At 42.8% G+C, this 25563-nt stretch overlaps 1 protein-coding gene across 2 annotated transcripts; it reads left to right on the forward strand.

Moving 5' to 3' along the window:
• The first annotated feature begins 7374 nt into the window (after positions 1–7374).
• Positions 7375–25175, forward strand: dcbld2 (discoidin, CUB and LCCL domain containing 2). 2 transcript variants are annotated; one of them, XM_070976358.1, is made up of 15 exons: positions 7375–7711; positions 9732–9956; positions 11548–11685; positions 17477–17528; positions 17651–17723; positions 20243–20376; positions 20504–20544; positions 20841–21056; positions 21274–21398; positions 21925–22072; positions 22168–22329; positions 22423–22516; positions 22607–22656; positions 22752–22886; positions 23169–25175. In XM_070976358.1, the coding sequence occupies exons 1-15, from the start codon at positions 7609–7611 to the stop codon at positions 23585–23587; spliced, it is 2115 nt and encodes a 704-aa protein (XP_070832459.1). In that variant the 5' UTR covers positions 7375–7608; the 3' UTR covers positions 23588–25175. The 2 variants fall into 2 exon arrangements, with proteins under 2 accessions (XP_070832459.1, XP_070832458.1); XM_070976357.1 differs by having other exon boundaries at positions 7465–7711; positions 21925–22082; positions 22190–22329.
• The last annotated feature ends 388 nt before the right edge of the window (positions 25176–25563 follow it).

Below are 25563 nucleotides of genomic sequence, written 5' to 3' on the forward strand. Positions count from 1 at the left end.
ACTACTGTTGGTATGTCCGTAAAATGTCTATTTGTGTGAGGTGGTATGTAGGAAGAAGTTGATGTATGTACACATGTCGACTGTCCCACTGGAGGGTGCTATGGTGTGAACAGACAGTGGTTAATGGTTACAGTGGTGGACCACCATCCATGATCTCCCATAAGGCTGTGGGCAGGATACAGAGACTGAGTCATTAAGTCTCACATGTTTATTTAATGGAACAAAACATATGGAACAAACTGGCAGCTAGAAAACCATGTTTGCTTCCACTTCACTACAACCACAGACAAATGCAGACCTTAGACACTTAAACACTGTTCCTCTGCCTAAACGTCCTTCTGTGTTGATGGATAGGGAATGACATAACACACATACACACACAAACAAAAGGTGCATGCATGGAAACACACGGGGGGGGGGGGGGGGGACACGACATGTGCAATGCTGCTATACTATATCACCCAGGAGTCATTCAAAGATACAGTCTCCTGACACAGAAGAGCTCAAGGAAAATCACTTAATGTCTAACTTTTCTGGACAAAAAATATGGATCAAGACTGGAACAAGAGATGTGAGATGTATAAGACACATACACACACACACCTTTGTTTGCCGGTTGGTTTTAGTCTTCAAGTCGGTCCTCACTTTGGTTACTGCGGGCCACTGATGTCAAACATTTAGTATGACATTACCAGACAGAAGCTTTGGCTGCAGATCAGAATGAAACAACTGGCTTCTGGTCCTCCCCTAAATCCTGGAATCTCACCGACATCCAAATATTGCTTTGCACATATCTGGGAACACATTTCTGGTGAGAAATCTGGAGGCTTTTCTTTGTAATCAGTGCAGCAGGCTGAGAATAATTTACAGGTGACTGATTTGAATTTGTCTGTGCACTATACTGCCTCCCAGTGGACACATTATTTAGTGCACAAATTTTACTGACAGGAACATAACAGATGGTGCTGTGTAAAAAGACTTGCTGCAAAAATTACTACACATTAATTTAATGTTTTCCTGGTCATTGATTTTCTCAAATAGTGTACATCCAGATCTTGAGGGTACTTATTTGGATTCATTATGAACGTCCAGAGTACCTGCAGGTTGGAGTCGCCATGGAAATTTTTGACCCTGTGGTCAGTCTCAGGACCTTGGCTGAATTCTTCAAAGTCCAATCCTCCCTTTACAACTGAGTGTGTTTGAATACCAGTCACATCCACTGAGCCCTTCAAGCTGACCGGTCAAGAACAGCCACATGCTGAGACTTCAAATGCTTGCAGGAAAATCCATTAATTTCCCTCAATGACAGATCAATATCTTTAATAACCTTGTTCCATATGGTCTTTGGCTTACGTCCTTCTAAGGCTGCAGTGATATGTCCATTTCTGTGTATAAGACAGAACTGAAGATCACTGATCCTTGAAACATTTGATCGAACTGCTTTTACTTGCTCTTCTGCACAGTCAAAGAGCAGCAGTTATTTACTTCCACAGAGATGTCCTCAAAAAAGTCCACATGCAGGCTTTGTGTAGATCTGCTGCTTGTGATTTTAGCAAATATCTGATCAGTCAGTAATATGATGTACAGCGCCAAGGACTAACAGAGCTGCAAGAGAATGAAAGAAATTCTTCCACAGCTCTCTGACAAAGGTCTGCTATTTACATGGAGACGTTGAGTAGATAATCTCTCATTTCCGTATACTTTTATTTTGAAGAGTTTATTTAAAACATCTGCAAAATAAAAATGTATCTTGAAAAAAAAAAAAGCCTGACACACAAAAGTGATGTGAAGTATTCCAACAGTACTAACTACAACTTTGACTTCCTGAAAAGAAGAAATGTCTTTAGGAGGGTCAACTGGCAATATTCCTTTCCAACTGGTTTGCCAGTTGGTTTGACTAAATATATTTACAACGACAGATAATTTTCCCATGTTGCACCATTGCATGTGATACAATGTCAAACTCATTTCAGCCACAAGAGGTCAGGAGTGCACAGGTCTGGTGTTTTTATGATCTTATTTCATATCCTGCACCTAGCTAGTCTTTCATTTCTAGCTGTTTTTAGTAGTGACTGTCATCTGGATACTGAGCCATACAACAGATAACAGGCTTACCAAGAGGCTCCAAGCATTTTCAACCCAAGCTATTATCACTGGAGTGATGTGAAGTGGATGCAGCAGTGTGCTGCTGAAGGAGCTGCTTAAGGCTCCAACTGTCTCATGCATAATTTGCTTCTCTGCTGGTGGCATGCAGCACAAGTAACGATTCCCCCTATTAGTTCAGAGAATTTACACAACTAACACATTTGTTAAACTCGCCCTGTGTTTTCACATGCATGGGATTTAGTTGTGCAACACCGAGGCCATCCACAGGAAGGGAGAGAGAGCAGACAGTATTTCTTCAGGAAGCTTAGATCCTTTAATGTTTGCAGCAAAATGTTGTACCAGTTTTTTTTTCTATAGTCTGTTGTGACAAACGTAATATTCTTTGCTGCAGTCTGTTAGGGCAGGGGACTCCTCTGTGGTCTGGGCAATTATGCACCTTACTGTACAGCTTTCAGCAATATCTGCTTGACTTGCACTAAATGCATATTAAATTACAGTGTGTTACTATCATTGCACAGTGTTTATTCAGTACCAGGAACTCAGTACAGTTAATGTCACAGTCGTACCTTTAGTCTGTATCCTCGATTCTATTTTAGATTTTTTAATTTCATTGTCTACTGCAGTTATTTTTTGGCATTCTGGCCTTTTAATTGTACTTGTTTCTCACCTACCTCATTTGTTTTTGTGATTTGTGATACGTGAAGTAGCTGCAGTTTCCCTTTGGCAGTATACTCATGGCTCTCCCTATACATGATAGTTCATAGTGCAGTGAAGCTTGGTTGAGCCTATTGTTTCCTGTATTGTTTCCTGAGTTGATTATTGCTCAGACTTGTAATCAGCGGGTACAGACATGATCCAGGCATGTGATGACTAAGCTCTCACAAAAGGCTGTGCCAAGCCCCTATCAAATCATCTTAGAGTGGAGATGAAAGATAAGATCTCTGACACTCAACTTTCCATCACTATCAAAAACCCACACACAATAATTCAAACGTATCGTATCAAGTGATGCTTTGGCTTGCATTAAAACAAGTACATTTATCAATAATGAGCTGCAGGTACAGTGTGGTTTGTATATGCCAAAGGTGACTAAAGGCATATAAAATAGGTGGTGTGACACACTGAGGGAGTGATAGTTTCATATCTGATGGGTATTACAGCACAGATCCTCCTGCCACATAGAAGGTGAACATAAAAAACAGCCAGCTGTTTCCAACTTGTTAGAATACTTTGTGACCACTGAGTGGTACAGTCTACTTTCAGCTGTCTTTAGCAGTGGACTGGACAACATTTCTCACAAAATATGAAGTGTTCCAGCAGAGCTCCTCAGTGTGGCGGTTTATCGCAATGTTTATAATGACAACCAGTTAAAAACATTGATGTTTAATGGCTTTTTAACCAGTATCATAAAGTGAACCACCTCAGAAATCCCATGTGTTGCCCCACGACACAAGAAAACCCTGGGCATTAATAATGATACGTAACTGGAAGTAGTTTCGTTAAGATAGCTCTACTATCTTAACTAAACTACTAAATGAATAAGCACCATAAACTAACACCACATATACATTATCAGATGTAAAGCTGAATCAACACCTCTCTGACAGTTTTAACCATAATATTCTGCTTCAACAGCTCAAAAAAATACTTAAGCTTGTTTCATCAGCTTGATACCTCATACTTTTCCTAGTTTTGTGAGAAAACAAATAAATAAATAAACATGATTTTGGACTGATGGCATGGCATGATGGCATGAAAACAGCATATCACTTCTGTTTGTGGCCTCAGTTGTAAAACAGGGTTCAATACAATGGATTTTCATCCAGGGGCTGGTGCCAGTCCACGAGGATTTCTGTTATTAAACTTTTAGAACAGTTTGTTCATAAGAGGTTCAAAGGGAAGTTGGAGCTCCCTGTAGTCTACCTGACCCCAAACACAAGTCATGTCTATATAGGACTACATACTGTGGATTTCTCTGTCTGTCAGAGACTTTTTGCCAAACAGAAGGAATAGATACATTCAGTAGTCACTTCAGTCGGTATACCTGTGCCACATAATGCAGTTCAATACAACTGCCCTTACGTCTTAACACTGCCATAGGCCTGCTGATTCAATGATATGTTACTACACTATATTCAGAGGTATTTCAAATACTCTGACCTCTAATGTATGCATCTAGGGAGGACAAAAAATTAGAAACACCTCTCAATATAATGTTGTCTAATGCAGCATCACCTTTAAGTACGACCTCACATAAATAGATGTACAAATTTCTATCTATTGCAATTTAGACAGCATAGGCGTACCTAATAAAGTGTCCACTTTTTTGGCATACATAGTCCATACAACATATAAAACCTATCTAAAATATTTTCAAACCTGCAGAATGGTGCGTTATCTGTATTTGACTTTCAAGTGAATTTGCAAGACATCTTGATAAGCAAGCCTGCCGCTGTGAGTATACTGGAGTTCCTCTTGTGCAGATGTGTCATAAAAATACAGATAGTGAATGCAAAAAAGAAACACGGAGGTGGAGGCTGTGTGTATGGTGAGAGAATGTGGACAATTTCAGCATGAGTGACGATCCGGCTGCTTCTCCAAACATTACACTTTCTTACACCCTCGTGGACGTCTGCCTGCAGTCTGCACACAGGAGATGTAGAAACACAGTCTCTTTCTCTCTCTCTCTCTCTCTCTCACTCACACTCACACACATGCGCACACACACACACACACACACACACACACACACACACACACACACACACACACACACACACACACACACACTGGCCCGTCCATCCAGAATGAAAATCTCTGAATCATCTGACACATTACGCACAGGCTAAAGGCTAAAAACTGTGTTTGTTGCTATGTGTTACTATTGGTTACTCTGACAGTTGCATCACATCAAAGCTTGCTGCCAAGTGAGGGTGTACTGGAGAGCAACAATAAGTGAATATTTCTTCCCATTAATGCTGTTTGGCTATTCTGACATGTCCAGCTAAAGCCTGGGCGTATGATGTGTGCCACCCAGTCATTAACCAGACACGGTCAACTTCTTTCTGTACAGTCGTGTTGAAATAACTCTGGATTGGGTGACCTTTTAATATCCCAATACGCAGATTCTCATGTGCCAGATTGGGTTCACAGCTGAAAGGACAACACATAAATGGAATAATAAAGGGTGGGTGGGTAAAGGTTCAATTAGCTCACACAGATCTTTGTGCTTTATGAAATAACTGCATTCCAGAAACACACAGGAGCCTCTAGGTTACATAAGTCTCAGTGAGTGACCAACAACACAATGGTTAGGTTGCTTTTACTGCTGTCATTCTCCACAGATGGAAAGGAGCAATGAGCATTATACTTCTACAGGTGGCTTTTATAAGACTCAAAGTACTCAGATAAGATAAAATCAGATTTTACTGATCCCAAAGGAAAAGTTGTGCTCATTACACCTGCACACAATAAAATAACCATAGCGCACTATATAGTTATACTATACAATGTAGGCCTATCATATATTTGTATATATATGCTGTTGGTTTTAAAGCATCTTGCCAAAAGTCTGCAGTTGGAAAATGTGCTGGTGAGCAAACAGTGGAACATTTACAGAAATACTGATGAATGTGCATTGTCTTTATAAATGAAATGAAAGACAGAATAAAAAGGTCTTATTGTATTTCATTTTATACATTATGAGCACAGACATATACAGTATGAAAAGAGAATGAAAGAGAGAACACAGTGTGAGCTGTGTGAAGGGGTGATCATGCTGCAGGTAGGAAATGTGTGTGTGGAAATGGTGAATGTGTGAAGTAAATGAGTTTAATCTACCCAGCAACACATTTACAGTAGGATGCCAGTCAGTCACACAACTGAGTCTGCTCTGTTTGTCTTTGTGATGACATAACAAAATAAAACTGAGAAAAACAAAGTTATAGAGTGAAAACAGACTTTGGAATAAGGACATTTTGAAATAAAAATTAAAGAACAGCAAGACAGTTATTGTAATAATAAATAGGATTAAATAACATTTCATAATAATGAACTGAGTTTTGAAACAATGATTGAATAATTTCATGCTTACATGACATATTTTAACTTCATTTATACATTTACTTTTTATTTAATAACATTTAAAATATTATAATTCTATAATATTATTTCTTGTCTATCTTAAACACTAAAACCACTTGGACCACTTACAAAATAAAATATTCCATTTAATTACATTAAAATACTGCATAATAACTCAAAACAGCAGGCCATGTTTGCAGAGACATGTCTGCGTACGTAGTAACATCAATGGCTCCGTTCTCCTAAAGTGTCCCAGTAAACCAGAGCAGTGTGACAGTGAGGCAGCATGAACGACACCAGGATGCAGCTAAATGGAATCCAGCCATCATAAATTTCATTAGTGATACTTTTTTTACCGTGACATGTCAAAACGTCTCCTGAAAAAGTCAATGCTCACAATCTCATTTTTAAAGCGTAAGTACTCCATGCAGGACCTTTACTTGTAATGGAGTATTTCCCATTGTGAGTAAATGATTTGGTATTCACAGGAAGTGTTTAATGTAGAGCTGCAATGATTGATCGATCAGCTGTAAGCTATTAAATAGATCACCAACTATTCTGATAGTCAAATCACGGGTTTGTGTATTTTTTCATTCAAGAAAGGCAAAATTCCCTGATTCTAGCATCTTAAATGGGAATCTATCTAAGTCTGATTGCAGTCTAAATTGCAATGGTCTCTCTATTGAGTGTATAAGGAAGTAAAATTTAGAAAATATATATTTAGAGAAAAAGTTATGAGTAAAAAAAAAAATGTTATATTATTGTTATATTGTCTCAACAGTAAGAAAATGATTATTCACAAATGAGCAAAAAGAAATGGATTCAAACATGAGACCATTTTAGTTTGAAGCAGCCCTTTTATTCTAGAAGGCCTTCTATGCCTTTATTCTACATCATGTATGTTCCTACAATATTACAACCCTACGACCAGTATATTAAAATAATTCTTGTTTCCATATGTTATATCTACTGTCTGTTGAAAGAGGCAACAAGTATACTCTCACAATGGTCTCTCTTGTCTAAACCGTTAGTATGTTTACAGTCGTTGCAGTTGAGTTTTGACTGGTTTTAATTATAAGACTGCAACATCACAGAGTGACTCTGAAGGGGGTGTCGTCGGGTCCGGATCAGACCACTTGGGGGACTCGGGTATCCCAGTTCCAGACCAGGAGGAGGAGCCTCGGTGGAGGAAGTGGCTCCACAGCCTGGATGTGTGTGTGGAACACTTACCTCCATAGTGAGAGTGTCGCAAATCACTGGATTGTTCAACGGCAAGCAAAAGACATCCTCGCGAGGAAACCACACGCGGACTCGCTCTCGAGGAGCTGAAGATCAGTGCTTGTGTTTCCCCCTCGGTACAGGTTGAAGCGGTGCAGCCGGTCCAGAAGCGAGCAGTATGCATTCAGACTGCAGGCTGCTATGGGCAGAGCGGTAATGGTGGGCAGGGGACCGACAGGGGCCGGGGTTCTCGTCCTGTCGATTCTCATTATTCTCACCACGGAAGGATGTCGAGCGCAGAAAGGTTGGTGCCACACAGCTGCGGTGACAACTGGAGGAGCCGAGTGGAACCTCAGCGACGTGCGGCCATGCTGGTTTAAAGTGTGAACACGGGTGTTTGGATGTTCGGAGTTGAGCTGAAAGCACATTGTTATTGTCCGCCACACTTAAAGCTACCTTACATGGCCGTGTGTACGTGGAGTTCCGCTTGGTTTACGCCGCCTGCCGCCGCCCGCCCTGGTGTGTTTGGCGAAAGACGGGTGTAGTTAAACCGGGTAGACCGGTTCTAAAAAAAAAAAACTGAGATTGTCGAGGAACAACTGCCGCTTAGTGGACCCGTTCCGCGCAGAATATACGTGTGCCTCTAAAGGATTTGCTAAAAGTTTGAAGTCACGCTGTGTTGACTTACTTACGTTTCTTGATAAACTGTCTCCCTTTAAATCGCTAGATTTGTGAACGGAGTCTGGTTTAAGTTCTCTGTCCGGGACAACAGCACAGTTGGGAGCTTGTGGCCTTTTTTCTAGTTCCAGGTGCCCAATTTCGAATTAACCGTGAACTCACCACTACAGTCACGCGAAGATCAATGTGTTCTGATGGTTGTCGGTTTACTTCACACCATATTGTCGTCAAACGCGAATATTTAGTAGTTTTTTAGAGCCTACAGCCAGACTCAGGTGGTGGAGATTGGGGGTGGGGTGACAGTGGGGGCATGAGTGTAAACACGTGGACACAGTTTGTCATAATTGTAAATTTCACATGGACTATAACTGAGTTTTCCACATTCATTATCTCGTGGGATGTGGTGTGATCGTTTCAATCATCCCAGTCTGCAGACGGTGAAACAGTGAGGTTGATTTTTGATTGAATTAAGTCGATGTTCTGGCTTGTTTTTGAGCATGAGGGGAAACCTCAGGAGGGCAAGCTGAACTCTGTGAATGCCATGCAGTTGTTCAGTATTTGTGAGTCAGAGTGAGGGAAGCGGCTTTGTTTTTGTCCTGCTCATCTGGATAGTGTCCACTGAGAGGCTCTTACGTAACCCCAGAACATCCACTTAGCACCCAGAAGCGTGACTGCTGAGTGTTATCTCAGAGCCATGAGTCCACAGCATCAACACACACAACGCCTCTGCTCGCTGACAGCTCAGAGGACGCACAAACATGCCTCTCCACTTAAACAAGCCCGAGCTCAAATTGATTTCAAGATTCATTAAGTTGTCTTAAATTTTAAGGATGTGGTTTTGAACTGCCAAAAAGGCAAACAAAATCACAATCTGCTGCTGAGATTTTATGTTTTGGTCAGAACAGCCAAAAGTTTTGATTGTCTATAAAACCCAAAGCCAGCTTCTCTCCTGAACCTCATTACATTCATTTGGCACATGCTGTTATTCAAAGCAGGGCTGCAGCTAATTATTATTTATATCATCAATTCATCTGCCTGTTATATTCACGATTAATGGGTCTATAAAACATCCAGATATCTTCAAATATCTTGTGTCGTTTGACCAACAGTCCCGTTACTCTAATATATTCAGTTTACTATCACTTGACAAAGTAAGGCTGAATTTCCAAACATTTGATGAGCTGCAACTAAGAAATATTTGGCATTTTTATTTCATAAATGACTGTAATCTGTTATCAAAATAGATTAAAGATGCAGCAAAATGTGGACAGGACCTGAACCACCAACCTTATGATGTTGGGCTAAATCGCTTATCGCCTCATCTACAGTCGCCATAGATATCGCTTACATGGTACGTTTAACAGATGGAAAAGTTAGTTGAAGCGTGTATGCAGCACACGCTTGTACTAACCTGCAGAAAGAAATGTAAACAAACAAAGCCGTGTGAACGAAAACAAGGAAACGCTTGGATTTATTACACCGAAACTGGCATCACTAATGTGACAATTCTGGATGTACTATAACAAGTATGTGTGCTTATAGGCAGAGCTCTCCAAACAGGTGGTAGTCTGGATGGAGCCCCTTCAATTGTAGAAATACAGGAAACTTTAAAAGAAAAACTGAACTCTGTTTGTGTTGTCCTGCAGGTGATGGCTGTGGTCCCAGTGTGCTTGGCCCCAGCAGCGGGACTCTGTCCTCTCTGGGTTACCCGGGGACGTACCCCAACAACACGGTGTGCGAGTGGGAGATCAGCGTTCCCCGCGGGGGCAGGATCCACTTTCGCTTTGCCGAGCTGGACATAGAAGACAGCGACTGCCAGGTCAACTACCTCCGCCTCTACAACGGCATCGGACCCCAGAGGAGTGAGATTGGTGAGCGTGACGAGCTGATGCTACACAGAGCTTGAGCTGATTTGTGGGAGAAAAACCCAGTTTGACCCCTCTGAATCTCAGCTTATCTCATGCATTCTGTAGATTCTTCACTCTCTGTGTTTACATGCGCAGAAGAAACCTGGTTATGTTGGGAAATTGGAGAATGAATAAACATGTGCTGCAGTCACCTGTTTACTATGAATTCCACACTGCATACAGCTCAGTATCCAGACATCTCAGTGAGGCCAACCATGTCTGTGAACCAAGGCTGGAATATTTTAAGCTTTATTAAAGATATATGACTGTGCCGCCTGAAGAGAAGAAGTCTCAGTGTTATTATGTCTTCAGTTTTTGAGGTTACGTAATTGATTTTTTCTGTTGCTGGTAGAATTTTCAGACACCTAGGATTTTTTTTTTTCGGCAAAAAATGAAAGTATTTTGGAAAAAGAACCTTTGCTTTCACCCATCCTCTGCTGTGCCATAAACAATACCAGGTTACTCCAGTTCATGTAAATGCTGTGAATGACATCGGCCACATGATAAGCTCACAGTCACTGTTGGTCTCATGCCAGAGTGCCACCGGCACACTTCTAACACAAGTCGTCGGCGATGAAGATTGAGATAAAAATTGGACCCACAGATGTATGGTTTAACAGAACCAACCGTGGACCAGGAATTTAATGGCTCATGTCTTGATTTTTATGGCGCCGTTAAAAAGATCCTTTTTACCAGTCGAGGAAAAGGCGTGAAATCTCACTCCACTCTGAGTCTGCTTGAGGTGATTTGAACAAATAGAATATGACCCACAATGACTTCTCTGAAACGCTTGAGGCTTAAGAAGCACACTCCGGGATATCTGCAGCTCTTAAATGCATACTGAATTTGGTTTCCGCAAGAAGAGGTCTGACGAGGGATTAAAAAATCTTCCAATTTAATTAACGAAAGTCTCACATTTTTTCTTTTGCCTGCCTTGGCAGTAACGTTTGTCATGACAGTGGATTGCAGGAGGTTCGATCCTTTTCGTGGAGCTTTAGTCAGACCTGGAGCAAACACTCTAACTACTGCTGGGTACAGTAAATGGAAAGCATTAATAGTGGGTGTTGATTTTTAGTAAAAACTTAAAAGAATTGATCATTTTTCTTTGCTTTATTCATCCATCTGTACATTTTCTGGCACTTGTCTGGGTACAGCTTGTGTTGATTTCATTGATTATATGATAAGGAATTATTGTTATACACTGCTGGGAAGTACTGAAGAAATGTGATATAATAATAAATAAGTCTAGACCTGAATGTCCCTACTGGCTTTCCATCATGCTTTCATATTTTGGCTGGTACGAGTATTAGTAATATTACTTAGTAATAAGACTGACACAGTAATCTGTCAACTGTGAGATGTTTGTCTCCCTAAAAATTGGGCTTTGAAAATCTCTTGTCAGTTTTGTGGTTACACCAACCATGATTGTTTGAGCACTAATATCTAATGTAGTGTGTGTGTGTTGTTCTACGCGTTAAACTAAACAGAGCTAACAGAACCTCTTTGTCCTGTACCCCCCGCGTCTCGTCCCGTGGCTGCCTGTGCTGTTTAACAGTGAAGTACTGCGGTTTGGGTCTGAAGGTCACCGAGCTGATCGAGTCCACTGGCAACCAGGTCACTGTCCAGTTCATGAGTGGGACCCATCACAGTGGACGTGGATTCTACCTGTCCTACTCCACCACTGAACACGCAGGTAACACGCTCTCGCCTCACACACACCTGTCTGTGTCTCATCTGTTCATCGTCAGCCTGGGGGCTTCGGGGAGGGGGCAGACTGGAATGATGTATGTTGAAGTCATCTCAGTGTCGAGCTTGGTTACGTTACTGTTTTGGCCCGTGGCGTAAGAGTTGCTTTGGAGACTCTGCGCGCACGTGTGTGTGTGTGTGTGTGTGTGTGTGTGTGTGTGTGTGTGTGTGTCAAAGTCTAATGTGAGACTTCTCACAGCTGTTTCATTCTGCATCACCTCCATAGTTTTGACCTGAGCTAATTAGATTGTACTGGGAAGGCTTGTACGCAGGTCAGGTAATGTGTTGTGTGTCACTGCTGTACGTCAGCTTTGTATTCAGTCACAGTCTTGTCTGTAACAGCAGTTTTTGTTTTTTCAGAAGCTTCATACTCTAAATGATTTGTTGAAATTCCCGAGACTGTGTTTCGTCCTGTGCTAAGATGCTTTCTTTCAAGTTGAAACATGAAAGTGCTTTGACAATTGTCTCTTTGCCATGTGCACTTATTTAGTAACATGAACGTGCTTCAGTGTCTGATATGTAAGGTGGTGTTACAGTGTCCTGAGGTGCAATGTTCCATGAAACTCATGATCAAACCAGTTGGAGCTCACCTTGTGAGACAGCTGGATTCTCAAGATCATGTGATGATGTGACAATAGCGGTCTTAAACAGGTTAGCATTCATGCAGCTAAAGCATCAGTTATATCAGAACTGGAGAATATTTCTTTGTTGAAAGAAGAGCAAAGAACAGCTTGAAGGCTTTTATGGCTCAGCCAAGAATCCTGCTCATCGCATGGTTCAGTGATCTGATTGGTTAAAGTGAGCTGGTGATCGACAGATGTTGTGTCCGTTTTTTTGATGGATGACTTCTCAGATGGTTCTGTGTCGCAACACATCTGGCGAATCAGGTTAAGTTAAGCAGCATTTCATGAAACACAGCAATTCAGGAAATGTATAGATATTAGAGATCTTCATGAGTCCACTTGGGTCCTAGTAACTGAGACCCAACCTCTGAATTATATCCAGTCCAATCAGGGTGAGGTCCTGTTGCCATTGCTGTGGGTGTCTGGGCTGTGTGTCAGTGTGTCTAATACGTAAGTGGACTCTGGTCCTTGCAGTCAGCTGTACGTGGGTACAGGGTGGGTATGTTAACATATTCTTCAGTGCCACCGAGGCTGAAGTGTCATTAGTTTTGCAGGTATTTGGCCGTAAAACAGAAGTCTTGGACAAGGTCATATTTTCATCCTGCCTGTGCTGCTGCCGGAGAAGTTAATCATCACCACAGTCAGCAGCAGTCTGAACAAAAAGCGGTGCATTGATTGACTGTCCAACATTTCCACCCTTAAAGCTGCACTGCTGTTAGCCGTGGCTTCAATGTTTTTTTGTTTTTTTGAGCTGAGATGCAGAATGTAAGCTGTGCGCTCGCTCTGTCTGGGTCTGTTCAGGCTGATTACATTATGGACGGGCTCTAATTCTTCTTGGATAAATTTGGATTGGGTCTGACTGTCCTCAGGTCCCTCTTTGGATGAGGTATCTTTTTGAACATGAACGTTGGGTTTAAGCAGGTTTTCCACTGGTTCATTTTGGATTAAGTTTTGGGCCCCCTCAGGGTCTCTAAACCACATTTCAGCAAACACAACATGATGTGTTTTCTAAAACGTTATTGCATTGTCTGTTCTGCTAATATGTTTTGTACAGTGTTGCTGTGCTTGCAAGGGCCAGTGTATATTATTGCATCAAAGAAGATTGTGTACATTTTCCATTATCCAGTAAGCAAACAGAGTCTGCAGTTCACAAAACAGGAGAGTAACCGCTTAAGATGTCTTGAGTTGAACTCTATCTGCAGTTTTGCTGGAGGCCATATGAGCGTACACCACATGCCATTTCCAGTGTGGTGTTTGCTCAGCGTTGAGAGCGTAGTTAAGCACACAGAGGAGATAAGGAGCTGCTCTGCTGTGAATGTTATATTCCGATCAGTCACATATCTGGAATTCCAGCTGCAGTGTGCACGGCTGTCATGCTCGTGGGCATCGGTCGTCATCTCAAATTATTGTTTTTTCCCCTTTCAATGTGAGAACTGACAGTGCTGAGCACAGACGGGCACCAGCAGATGTGTGTAGACTGTAGATGTACAAAAACATTTCCGTACTCAGCAGTCAGTGTGTCTGACTCTGGGTTTTGTCACATTGCAGTTTTACGGCCCTTCAAGTCCGTGCGAAATGTGAATTGGGACTTTTTTCAATGGAGTGTGGCTGCTTAAAGATAACAGAGAGGGACGGAGGAGAGTGAGGACTGACCTTCATGCAGGGAGAAGAGTCAGAGACGGCATTTGGAAAGAACAGGAGCAAGAGGAAGTGAGAGTAACTGAGAGAAATGGAAAGCAATAATATTTTGTGGTTTTATTATAAGTCTTCCTGCCTGTGAGACACTTCTCTGATGGGATATCATATGACTGAAGAAGTGCGTTGGTAGACGTTAATCTGATGGTAACATATTAGACCCGTGTCTGAATCATTGCACGGGTCACTTTTAAGAGGTCATGATGAAAATCTCACAGTATCGGACCTTGTAACGATCCCGTATCACAAGTCTGAATTAAATGCTGTGAGACGAACATAAAGGCTGCAGCAGCAGAAGGTGAAGCGTGCAGCAAGAGAGATCAAAAGTACTGTCTCGCCTTCTAAAACATTTATTATCTTAACCTGTCATCTCTTATACATACAGAAAATAAAGCCAGATTAATAAACTAACAGTGAACGAGCCAATTTTCTGTTCTTTATGCGATTCCTCTCATTTCAGATCAGTCTAAAAAAAAATTCCTCTTGTGGTGCAACCACGTCCACAGGACAACCGCAGTGATAATCTGACTGGCACTCTCTCACTATCATCTTCACTTTTCATCCACGTGAACTGAGATTTAACAGGAAGTAAACAAGAGTCCCAGTTTAAAGCCCCGTCAGTCCGTGTGCTCCGTCAAATATTCGAAAACAAGCAGCGGAATTTGCTCTCAAACAGAAACTTCCAGATGACAAAAAGCCATTTCTTTATAGATTATTAGCAATTTGTCACACCATGCTAGCAACGGTTTGTACATTAAAATAATCAGTAGATGTCAAGAATTTCCTCCACAGACTTTAACAGGTTTCTCACACACAGCCAACACAGAGTAAATTTCAGTTTGTGCTTCCAGTCACTCGTTTGACTGTGTCGTTCAGACGACGCCGCCTCACAACTTCACTTTCAAGCTCGTGTTTACGTCCACCTGTTGACAAGGGAATGGAGCACAGGCTGCTGTTACGAGGTTTCTGTGTGATGCAATGTTTAGGAAGGGATTCTTTGAAAAAAGAAAGAAAAAAGCTGAGTTTACCAATGATGGTACACAATTTACATTGGCAATATTGTATATTCTATTTAGGATATCACTTCTAGAAATCCAAATCTTGAATGACTTAAACACCCATTCATCATCCACATAATTCAGTAAATATTCACATTCATTGTTTAAGAGTTTGAACTGTATAGACTGAAAAATTCCTGAGAAAAAGTGTTGCTTGGCTGGCTGTAATTGTAAATAAATGTTTCCTGCTGTGTTTGCGGTCCAAGCATTACTGATACAGAGAGAGAGAACAGACCTGAATCAAAACACATGATGATGAGAAAGTTTGTTTATTCACAAGCTGCATCGCGTCTTAGATCATCTTTCAGGGAGCCAACAGCTCCGCGATCAGGAAGACTTTTGCATGCAGGAAATCTGCAACTCGTTATTTAAACAATCGATTGATCTACTGATTCTTTTTTTGGATTAATCAGTCAGTTGAAATAATAGGAATAATTAGTGAAAATCACAATATCCCAGAGCCCAAGGTGACGTCTTCAGATTTGTTGATTTGTACAAAAGCCAAAGATATTAAAATGACAAAGATTTGGACCAGAGAAAAGCCCTGGAACGAGTAAATTTTGGTATTTCTTTTATTGATAAATCACTGAAATTGATATTCTGTTACCAAAGTTATTGCTAATTCATTTTCTCTTGATCTACTAATAAATAGTCAGTTAATCAACTAATAGTTTTAGCACTACGAGCATCATTTGCACAGATTGCCCTGACCCCTCTACAGCCACAGTACACGTAATTTCCTAAAGGTTTTGATACTGTACGTTTTCTGTGTGTCAGCCAGACGTCTGCAACGTGTCAGCGTCCTCGCGTCTTTACACAAATGACCTCAGGTGACCTTTGCACGAAGGGAATCCAGAAAGCCTTTGTGCATGACAGCTTGATTAGTGATGGTGCAGACATAAATCAGCTGATCCGAGAATATTGTTGCTGTTGCATGCAGCGGTCCAATGAAGGACGCTCTGCTGTCTGAAATCAGTGCATTCTTCTTCTTTCATTAGAACGTGTCGGAAGGTTTTGCTTTGCATGTGGAACATTTTCAGTGACTTCAGATAAGCAGATTATTGAAGCCACAACAAGAGGAAGGCGTGTGTGCAGCAGAGTAATAGCTCTGTCTGAGAGGTCACAGTGGAAGGCAAACAAGCCCCCCCCCCCACGCTTCAGCAGAACTGATGCGTGTTTTCCTGTCGTGTAACTGATCGTGCAGATGAGCGTGGGAGGACAGTTTGCACAGCTAAGTAAATCGGTCACCATGGCAACTTGCCGCTGTTGGGGGTATTTGTCAGTTTGACTCACGTCGGTTCACCAGATAAAGGAGCTTTTTGATAATGTGGTCAAGACTCGGCGAGACTGACCGCCCCCACCGGGTTTACATAGACTTCCCAGCAGCCCACAGCATCCTGTTGGACATATGTGGTGTGCGTCATCGCTGAAACATTCCTGTCATTAGGAAACCTGACACACACACACACACACACACACACACACACACTTTTGTGCTGTATGACTTTGATGTTTTCATAGTTGAGCTGAAATCCATCAGTCAGTTGACAGAACATGAGTCAGCACTTTTAATCGGCCTGTCTGTCACGAATCTCTTTGGTGAATTGAATAATTGTTTAATGTATCACATGTCAGAAACGGTGAAAAATGCCCACCACGCACTCTGAAAGCTCAGGGTGACGTCTTCAAATGTCTTGTTTTGTCAGTCCAAAACCTGAAGACATTAACTGACTGATCATTTCACTTCTAATTCAAAGCAATTTAGGGCTTAACTCACCCCACATTTCATTCAGATGCTACATTTAACAGATGGAGAGACAACTGCAACTAATCATTTCAGCTCTATAAAATAATTGGAGCTGAAAGGATTAGTTGATTATCCAATGATGGAAAAATAATCACCATTTTTTTTGATATTCAGTGAACCATTTAAAACATCTTTCAAGCAAAAATGGTGAAAAAGGCCAAACATCCTCTAGTTTCAGCCTCTCAAATGGAAGAATCTGCTGCTTTTCTCTGTTTTAAATCGCCTGTTTTTGCACATGATGTCACCTTGAGCTGGGTATTTTTTCAGTTATCAGATTAATCCGTAATGAAAATAAGTGTTTGTTGCAGCTGTAATTGGGAGGATTACTTTGAATCAAGCCAGGTGTAAAGTCCTCCTGCAGGACAATTTTGAAGACTGCTCTTCATCGCTTTAAACACTTAAAATACTGGATAATTAAACAGATGAATTTGCTGGAAAGGGTTGGTGGTTGTCGTCTGGGCAGAGAGAAACAGAAAGAGAAAGAGGCGGCGGGTGACGGCTGAGCAGGAGCACGCAGAGAAACCGGTTTTGACACTGTTTGTCTTCCTTTTGCAGATCTAATCACCTGCCTGGACAAAGGAACTGATTTCCCTGAGGCAGAGTTCAGGTAAATAACGTTTGCTTTGTGTGGACATGTGTGCAGTGATGGAGCTGTCTGATATTCATTGTGTGTGCGTGTGCGTGTGCGTGTGCGTGTGCGTGTGCGTGCGTGTCTATCTCTCTTCTTAGTAAATACTGTCCAGCAGGCTGCTTGACATCTACAGAGGAGATTTCTGGGACTATACCTAATGGATACAGAGAGGTGAGTGCAGACAGTATATGTACATACTTGCAGCATGTGTTTTCTTCGTTGCTGTCCTCACATCACATTTTCAGGTGAGTCACGGGCTCCACCGGTGTCCCACCGCTTGGTCACCATCCTCAGTGTTACCCCACAGGAACCACCAGACCGTCGGCTTTTGCTTAGTCATGTTTTCACAGCCTCTTGCTTGTCTGCACATCTTTCCGTTTGATTCAGCGAGATCCTCTTTGTCTTCCTTGTGTAAACGGGCCCCTGCTCCATGGTATGCAAGTCCTGAACTGATGACCTCACAGCACCCCCGCCGTGCGTGAGGTCATGGGCGCCGAGTCTCTTGCTGATGACCTCATGCTCGGCGCTCCGGGTTTGTTGAGGCGGGGAGGGAGGGGTGTTGCTGGCTGATGCGAGGACTGGGAGGAGTGTTGGGGTGTGCTTTAGGGAGGGAGGTGCCCCACAGGAACAGAGGAGGGGCAGGGTCAGCGGGTGAAAGGGAGGTGAGATAATACTTTGGCCGAAAATAATAACCCTTTAATCCAGTCCAGCTGTGAGAGGGTGCTGAGCAGAGCTGTGTGTCGAGTGTGTGTTCTGGAGACAAAAACCTTGAGCGTGAGTCAGTGCAGGATTTGGAGAAAACCTCTGTGTGTGCATACCTAGGGTTTCTTTTTGTATGTGCAAGTGATTCATTCATGCTTATGCTTTAGGGGTGTGTGTGTGTGTGTGTGTGTGTGTGTGTGTGTGTGTGTGTGTGTGTGTGTGTGTGTGTGTGTGTGTGTGTGTGTGTGTGTGTGTGTGTGTGTGTGTGTGTGTGTGTGTGTGTGTGTGTGTGTGTGTGTGTGTGTGTGTGTGTGTGTGTGTGTGTCACTCAGCTGTAATGTGGATTCTTCAGTGTGTCACACAGGGATCAGTTGCCCCACCCAGACCAGACCCTGCAGCTCATTTTCTCTTTTTGAAATCTGTTTCTTACTGTGCTCCGTGTGCCGATTTCCATATTTCCACATCCCACTTCTCATATATCCGTCTGTGTGTGTGTGCCTGTGTGTGATTTCATGTGTGTTAGTGTGGTTTCCTCTGTTGGAGGCAGGGTGCAGCGGTTTGGAGCGCTGCTTTGTGTTTGTGTTAGCGGTTTGGGATGGCGCTCTTTAGGATGTGGTGAGTGTGCTTTTGGGAAGTTTAAGAGTCACAGGGCAAGTGTTGATTGCTTGTGGCAACATTTGACTGCCGTACATGTGTGTGCGTGAACACGTGTTCATGTGCTTGTCACTCTGTGGGTCACCAAAGCTTTCCCACAATCTTGTCAGCTGTGAATTCCAGAGTGGGTCTTTTCCAGTAATAAAATTCCACCTCACTCCAGCAGCTGTTCATGGGAAGGAGCCTGTGACCAGAGTGTAATCTGGTTTTGTCCGTTTCTCAGTGATGTGGCAACAGGTTTGGACAGGAATGCCGCCGGCAGTGAATCATTGCCATTAGTGCCTCTGAGTATCCTCTCTACAGAGAAGTGACATCATGCTGACTCATCAGCCTTTCGCTGCCACAGTCTGAAGGTTAAGACCGCTTCGCTGTGATCAGTGTCAGACAGCGCTGCCTGCTCCTGCTGACTTACCTGCAGACAGTCCTAGTTTGCAACGGTGCAACTGTACGATAATCAGTCATACAGATTAATTAAGCACCACTGCCTACTGGCCGCTTTTTAAAAAACACATCAGATAAAGAACAATCTGATATGAATCCCTTAGATTTGTTTTTTTTAACGTTTCACACTGTCAGTGCTCTCTGGTGGCCAAACTGTGTGACGAATACATATAACATGTACACAGATACCAATATAAGTGCAGTAGGCTCATGTCTGCTGATATGTAGGCCCACATGATTTATTGATGAAGCTCTAAACAACAGACAACAATGTATGTTTTGGCAAATCCAGCTCATTAAATACAAATCAAAGTTCTGTATTTAATCACATTAATGCATAAACTGTATAAAATCCAGTTTGACCATCAGGCGGTTCTGACTTACAACATCCACCCACAAGCCCTCAGACTGCTACAGCTTGTACAAGCACTGGTGTCAATATTAGGACTTGGGATGGGAAATTCTTGTAATGTTGATGTTAAAGCAAAGTTATGCAGCCATCCTCCTCACTAGTATGTTAAAAAAAAAGGTGAGATAAGAAGTGTTTGGGCTAACATAAAGACACACTCCTGTTAACTTTCCCTGCTAATTGTTTCAAAGCACAAACTGATGTAGACAAACAACCAGGGAAGTCTAAACTGTGACTTCCTGGATGATGACTATCCTGCTTTTTTTTTTGGCGAGCTCCCTTTCTGTCTCTGTGCATCTTCTCTCTAACTTCCAATCAGACATCACCCAGCCACACAAAGAGCAGCAGAGTGACAAAAAATGTGTTTTAATCACTTATCAGCCTAATTTGCCCACAGTTTATCAGATGTGGTGGAAGTTGGGTTTGCTGTAATGGAAATAGAAAGTGTCTCTTCGTCTCACCTTTGTGTCCTCTCATCCTGCAGTCCTCTCCGCTGTGTGTGGCAGCCGTCCACGCAGGTGTGGTGTCCAACGCTGTGGGAGGGAGGATCTCGGTGGTCAGCAGCAAAGGCATTCCTCACTACGAGGCCACACTGGCCAACAATGTCACTTCCACTGGGTAAGAGCTTCAGGCACAACAGCACCCAAACATACCTCGCTCCATATTTCATCTGCTTTGGGTATATGTGTTCTTTTAATGTACTGATTTATGTCTTGATCATCTAATTGTCCTCTTCTCTCCTCAGAGGAACTTTGTCAAACAGTCTCTTCACCTTCAAGACCAACGGTGAGTTTCTGTGGCATCAGAAGCCGTAACAGTTTGCAGTCCTGTAAATGTAATTATTATTGTCAGCATCTGTAATTTTAATTGGTGTAAATCTTGCCATATCTGTAATTTTTATTGGTCTGCGGCACAAAATCTGGAGTGAATTACCTGCTGTTCACACATGCTCACTGCTCAGACTTGATTATTGCCTTCCTTGAATTTTCTATTGCAGCTAAAGGAATTATAATCAAATGTGTACAGAAAGGTATACATTAAATTTTGATATTGTTATTAATGATGGTGACGGTCTCTCACAGGCTGCTATGGAACGCTGGGTTTAGAGTCTGGTGTTGTGGCGGACACTCAGCTCTCTGCTTCCTCTGTGTGGGAGTGGAACAACATCATTGGCCAGCAGAGTGTGTGGGCACCATCAGGGGCGCGGCTTAAAAAGGCGGGGCCGCCCTGGGCACCTTCGCAGAGTGACCAGCAGCAGTGGCTGCAGGTCGATCTCAAGAGGGAGAAGAGGGTCACAGGTACACAGCGGCATACATTCATGTACACACAGGATAAACGTTACACCTGCATGAGCAGGTTAGCATTACGAGGATGTTAGCATGCTGACATTAAGGGCTGTGTTTAAGTGTGGCCTCAAAGGGGCCACAAGCATGGCTGGAGACTCTTTGTGATGTTAAAACTTTAATCAGAGCCAGCTGTACATCATCCTCTTGTTTCCGTTGTCTGTTCATCTAGGTATCACCACCACCGGCTCTACCCTGAGAGAGTACCAGTACTATGTTTCAGCGTACCGGGTCCTGTACAGTAACGATGGCCAGCAGTGGTACATCTACAGGGAAGCAAATTCTACTCAAGACAAGGTAATGAAAGCACTAAATCAATAAACCCTGCTTGCTCAACAATTACATCACTGGCCTCCATGTTTCTTTTCCTTCAAATTAGTGCAAATGGACAAAAATGTCACTTTAGAAGGCTGCAGGGACATATACTTGGACTGTTTCCATAGCAACTGGTATTGACTAAGAGATGTTTATGGCAGGAAGTGAGGGCAGTCAGTGGTTTGAGTTAAGTGCTGTGGTAGACAAGTCAGGGCACTTGGGCATTAATAATGAATGGATATGGATTAAGTGGCTGGTTGTTAGACTGGAACTGCTGTCTACGAGCTGCTCTCTGCTGGGATTCTCAGGCTCTTATTGTGTGGGGGAGCGCAGTTATTAGCTTGCCAAGTTGGAAAATAATCAGCTTATGGCTTCTAATGCATTTGTTCACAGTCTGACACAAGAATTGCTGTGCTTAACTTTTTTCCCTTCCAAGCTACTACTACTGAGCTCGAGTTGGATTTTCAATCTTTGGCACAAATGAGAGTTTGTTCTCATTTCGTCGCAGGTTTTTCAAGGCAACATCAACTACCTGTATGAGGTGAGGAATAACTTCATTCCTCCAATTGAAGCCCGCTTTGTGAGGATAAATCCGACCCTATGGCACCAGAGAATCGCACTCAAGTTGGAGCTGCTTGGCTGCCAAATCCCTGCAGGTGAGTGGAGGTGGCTGGTTTGTAGATAAACGAATAAAAAGAGAATTCTGTGTTCCAGCTAAGTTCTAAATTTTCCCCTTTTATTAATTTTACAGCGAGGAGGAGGACAGAGCCGAGGACAGAGGCGAGGCCGAGGATGTTACCCCCCACTCGCCTTTCTCCCCCTCCTGCTGGTACAAAACGCCCACCTCACCTCGGCCAAAGCACACACACCCCAGACATCCGAAACACGACGATGCCTCCTCACACCGGCAAAGGTGCGTCAGATTTTTGATTTAAACACAAAAGTTATTTGATCCTCAAGCGAGACGTTTATCACCTGGTGTTTATTGTCGTGTTTTTGCTCTTAGATGTGGCGCTGGCAGCAGTTCTGGTGCCTGTGTTGGTCATGGTTCTGACTGCCCTCATCGTGATTGTGGTTTGTGCGTGGCACTGGAGGAATAAGTACGCATGTATTCTCATTATCACGCCAAAAAAAAATCCTTTGAAAACTTTAGTTTAGCCCTCCATAACTGTACTTATTTCTCCTCACAGGAAAAAGAGCTCTGAAGGAACATATGACCTCCCTCACTGGGATCGCACAGGTATGTCGTCTCTCTTCAGCGTATATGTGTGTATCCATTGTCCTGAGAGTTTGCTGGTGGAACTGACTGTGCATCTCCTTGTGCTTCTGCTGCAGACTGGTGGAAAAGCATGAAGCAGCTGTTGCCCTCCAAGATGGTAGAGACGGAGGATTCAGTTCGGTACAGCAGCAGTGAGGTGGGCCGGCTAACTGGGAGAGGGGCTGTGCCTAGACTACATGCTGAACCTGCCGGTAAATACTGTCGAAGTGAGCGAGTACGCTTACTGCAGGCAATGTGTTTGAATCTTGATGCTTCCATTGGTGAAATCTGCCTTTTCTTTACACTAGCTTGTGGTCTTCTTCTCCTCCTTTATTGCTGCAATTCTTCTTTTTAATAGGACAATATAAGTACCAACAGTTGTATACAAGCTGCCAATCAAGTATTTCTTTTTTGTAATGTCTCATCCCTGTTGCAGACAGACCTATGAACTGTAATATTGGTTATTAATAACCCATGACATGCTGTCTTTGCAGAATATGCTCAGCCCCTGGTGAGTGGTGTGACAACACTAGGCGCCCGGTCAACCTTTAAACCAGATGAGGGGCCCGACCCAGGGTACTCAGATCCTGACCTGTACGATGCTCCCATCTCACCAGATGTGTACCACGCCTATGCAGAACCCCTGCCAGCTTCGGGGTCTGAATACGCCACACCCATTGTGGTTGACATGGGTTGCCACCCATCAGGGGGCTCCTCTTTGAACCAGGGCTCCACAGTGTGCAGTTTCATGGGTGCTGGGCCGACCTCCCTGCTCACACGGACGGACAGTAGCCATTCAGGGAGGTCGGCGTATGATACGCCCAAGAACACCACTGGACAGGTCACGCCCACTGAGGATCTGACCTATCAGGTACCTCAGAGTAACACTCAGAAGCCAGCAGGACAGAGCTGAATGAGTCTGTATGCACATGGCCTTAACCTGCCCCTCACTGCCAACCCAACGGACGAAGATGGAGCGGGTGTTAACGGAGGAGGTGTGAACGTGCGAGCCTGAGAGCCGGGGCTCGAGTCTTGAATGAACACTACCTTAGCCTTAGATTCATCTGGAGATGTCTGTATTGCCTAAATGTTTCTGCATGGCCACAATCAGCGTGTGTAGTGCCATTACAGTCCTATCACTGAAACCACAACGATGAATGTGTTCGTGCCAGGTGTGAGAGGCGGAGATGGATGGATGAAAAGGAGAAAGCTGACTACTATTTGATAAAGACTTTGTCCCTGTTCTGTGATCCTTAGTAGTTCTTTCATTCTGTGAAACTGTGATTTCCATTATTTCATTATTATTCTGTTACATAGTGAACCAGGTTCAGCTGAAACCTCCCTGATGGTTTCCATTCTGAAGATCTAAGGGTTCTCTTACTGAATTAATTGCATGTTGCATTAAGTACCCCACCTCCAAGGTCAAAGAATCCCTTCCGTCTAGAGAAACTGGTACGTTTTGTCTTACTTTGTTTAAAAGCATGACTTGAAATTGTGTATAGTTCTAGTAATTCCATTACTGCAAACCTGTTAAAACTCTCAGATGATTTACTGATATTTATTTTTATTTCACATCCTGCTGATAAGGAGAAACTCTGACTTAAAAAAAAAAAAAAAGCCCACCACTACCCTCACTGAGTACACATGAAAGAATTGGTGGTTGCACTGTTGCGGCCGATCAGTGGATCCATCCAGTGAACTCCCCAAAGAGAAAATACTTTTTGTCAGACCAAATGTTGCCTTTCTCTGTGTTCATGCAATGTTAATTCACAACAGAACCAACTCTCACGATTGTGCCAACAGTGCAAGTTCAGCCAAATGACATTACATAAACATTAAAACAGTCTTAACGTAGGGAAAAAGCAGTTTTTAAAGTCCTAGTTAGTTGATGTCTAGCAAAAAGGTACAGAAAAAAGAGGTAGATGGGTGAATCTGTTACAGCTGATCATTTCATAGAGTTTCTTGTATGTTTGTCCTGAACTTTTTGATTTTATTTGTGCATCGTGGTGATTGTCTCGTGCTGAAATGGGAGTTTGATCTGTCCTAATGTATTCAAGTGTGACTTCCTCGGATCTATCTTTGTGCATCAACATCTGTCTGTGTTGTAAGCTGTTTCGACATTTTAGTCGTGTTTTTTTGTTTGTTTTTTTTCCTCGTTGGACCGGTTTGATGCAGCTTATACTTGTAGTAGGATGTGTTCAGTCATTGTCTGTAGCACCAGTAGACTGCATTCCTCTCCTGTCCACCTGTGGTACTAATCTGACCAAACGCTCTGTGACAAGAGTGCAGATGGAGAAAAATGGAACAAGCTGCTTTATAACATTACAGAACAGCAACCTCACCTGGGGGATGGTGTATTTTCGCACAGGTGTGCCACCAATCATGCTTTGATTATGCTCGATAACCAAGGCGACCTACGCAGAGTTTTGGTGCTCCCTGGTCACAGAGGGATTGTGTTCATGTGGCTCTCACTGATTGTATATAGAGAAATAAAGAGTTTTAAAAGAAAGTCTTTTATTACAATCTTCAACTGTCATCAAAACTACAAAATATGATGTGAGACAGCACAAATGATCACTGTTCCTACACATGTGTGCAGCTGACTGACATTTGCAGATTTCATAGTTCCACTTCAAGTACAGGTAATTCAAGTTTGAGAATTAAGCATCTTTTCCTTGCTCATAAATCAGATTGATTTTTAGCCAGGCAGCTAGCAAGGGATGATAATATTATCTGTTAGTCAGTCAGTTCAACACTTTGGTCCAGACTGAAATATCTCAGTTGGAAGGATTCAGATCTTTGTACAGATAGATGTTCCCCTCAGGATGAACTGAAATCATTTTGGTGATTGCCTAAGTGCCTTTGTCCAAATTTCAGTTTGCCACCACA

The sequence above is a fragment of the Chaetodon trifascialis genome, chromosome 12, assembly GCF_039877785.1.
Source record: "Chaetodon trifascialis isolate fChaTrf1 chromosome 12, fChaTrf1.hap1, whole genome shotgun sequence".
NCBI classification, from domain to species: domain Eukaryota; kingdom Metazoa; phylum Chordata; class Actinopteri; order Chaetodontiformes; family Chaetodontidae; genus Chaetodon; species Chaetodon trifascialis.

What these genes read in the sequence shown, in the direction of transcription:
- dcbld2 (XM_070976358.1), top strand. Translation starts at nt 7,609, where the DNA reads ATGGGCAGAGCGGTAATGGTGGGCAGGGGACCGACAGGGGCCGGGGTT. An exon ending in GCGTGGCACTGGAGGAATAA is followed by an intron (nt 22,517 to 22,606) that starts GTACGCATGTAT and finishes TTCTCCTCACAG; the next exon opens with GAAAAAGAGCTCTGAAGGAA. An exon ending in CCCTCACTGGGATCGCACAG is followed by an intron (nt 22,657 to 22,751) that starts GTATGTCGTCTC and finishes CTTCTGCTGCAG; the next exon opens with ACTGGTGGAAAAGCATGAAG.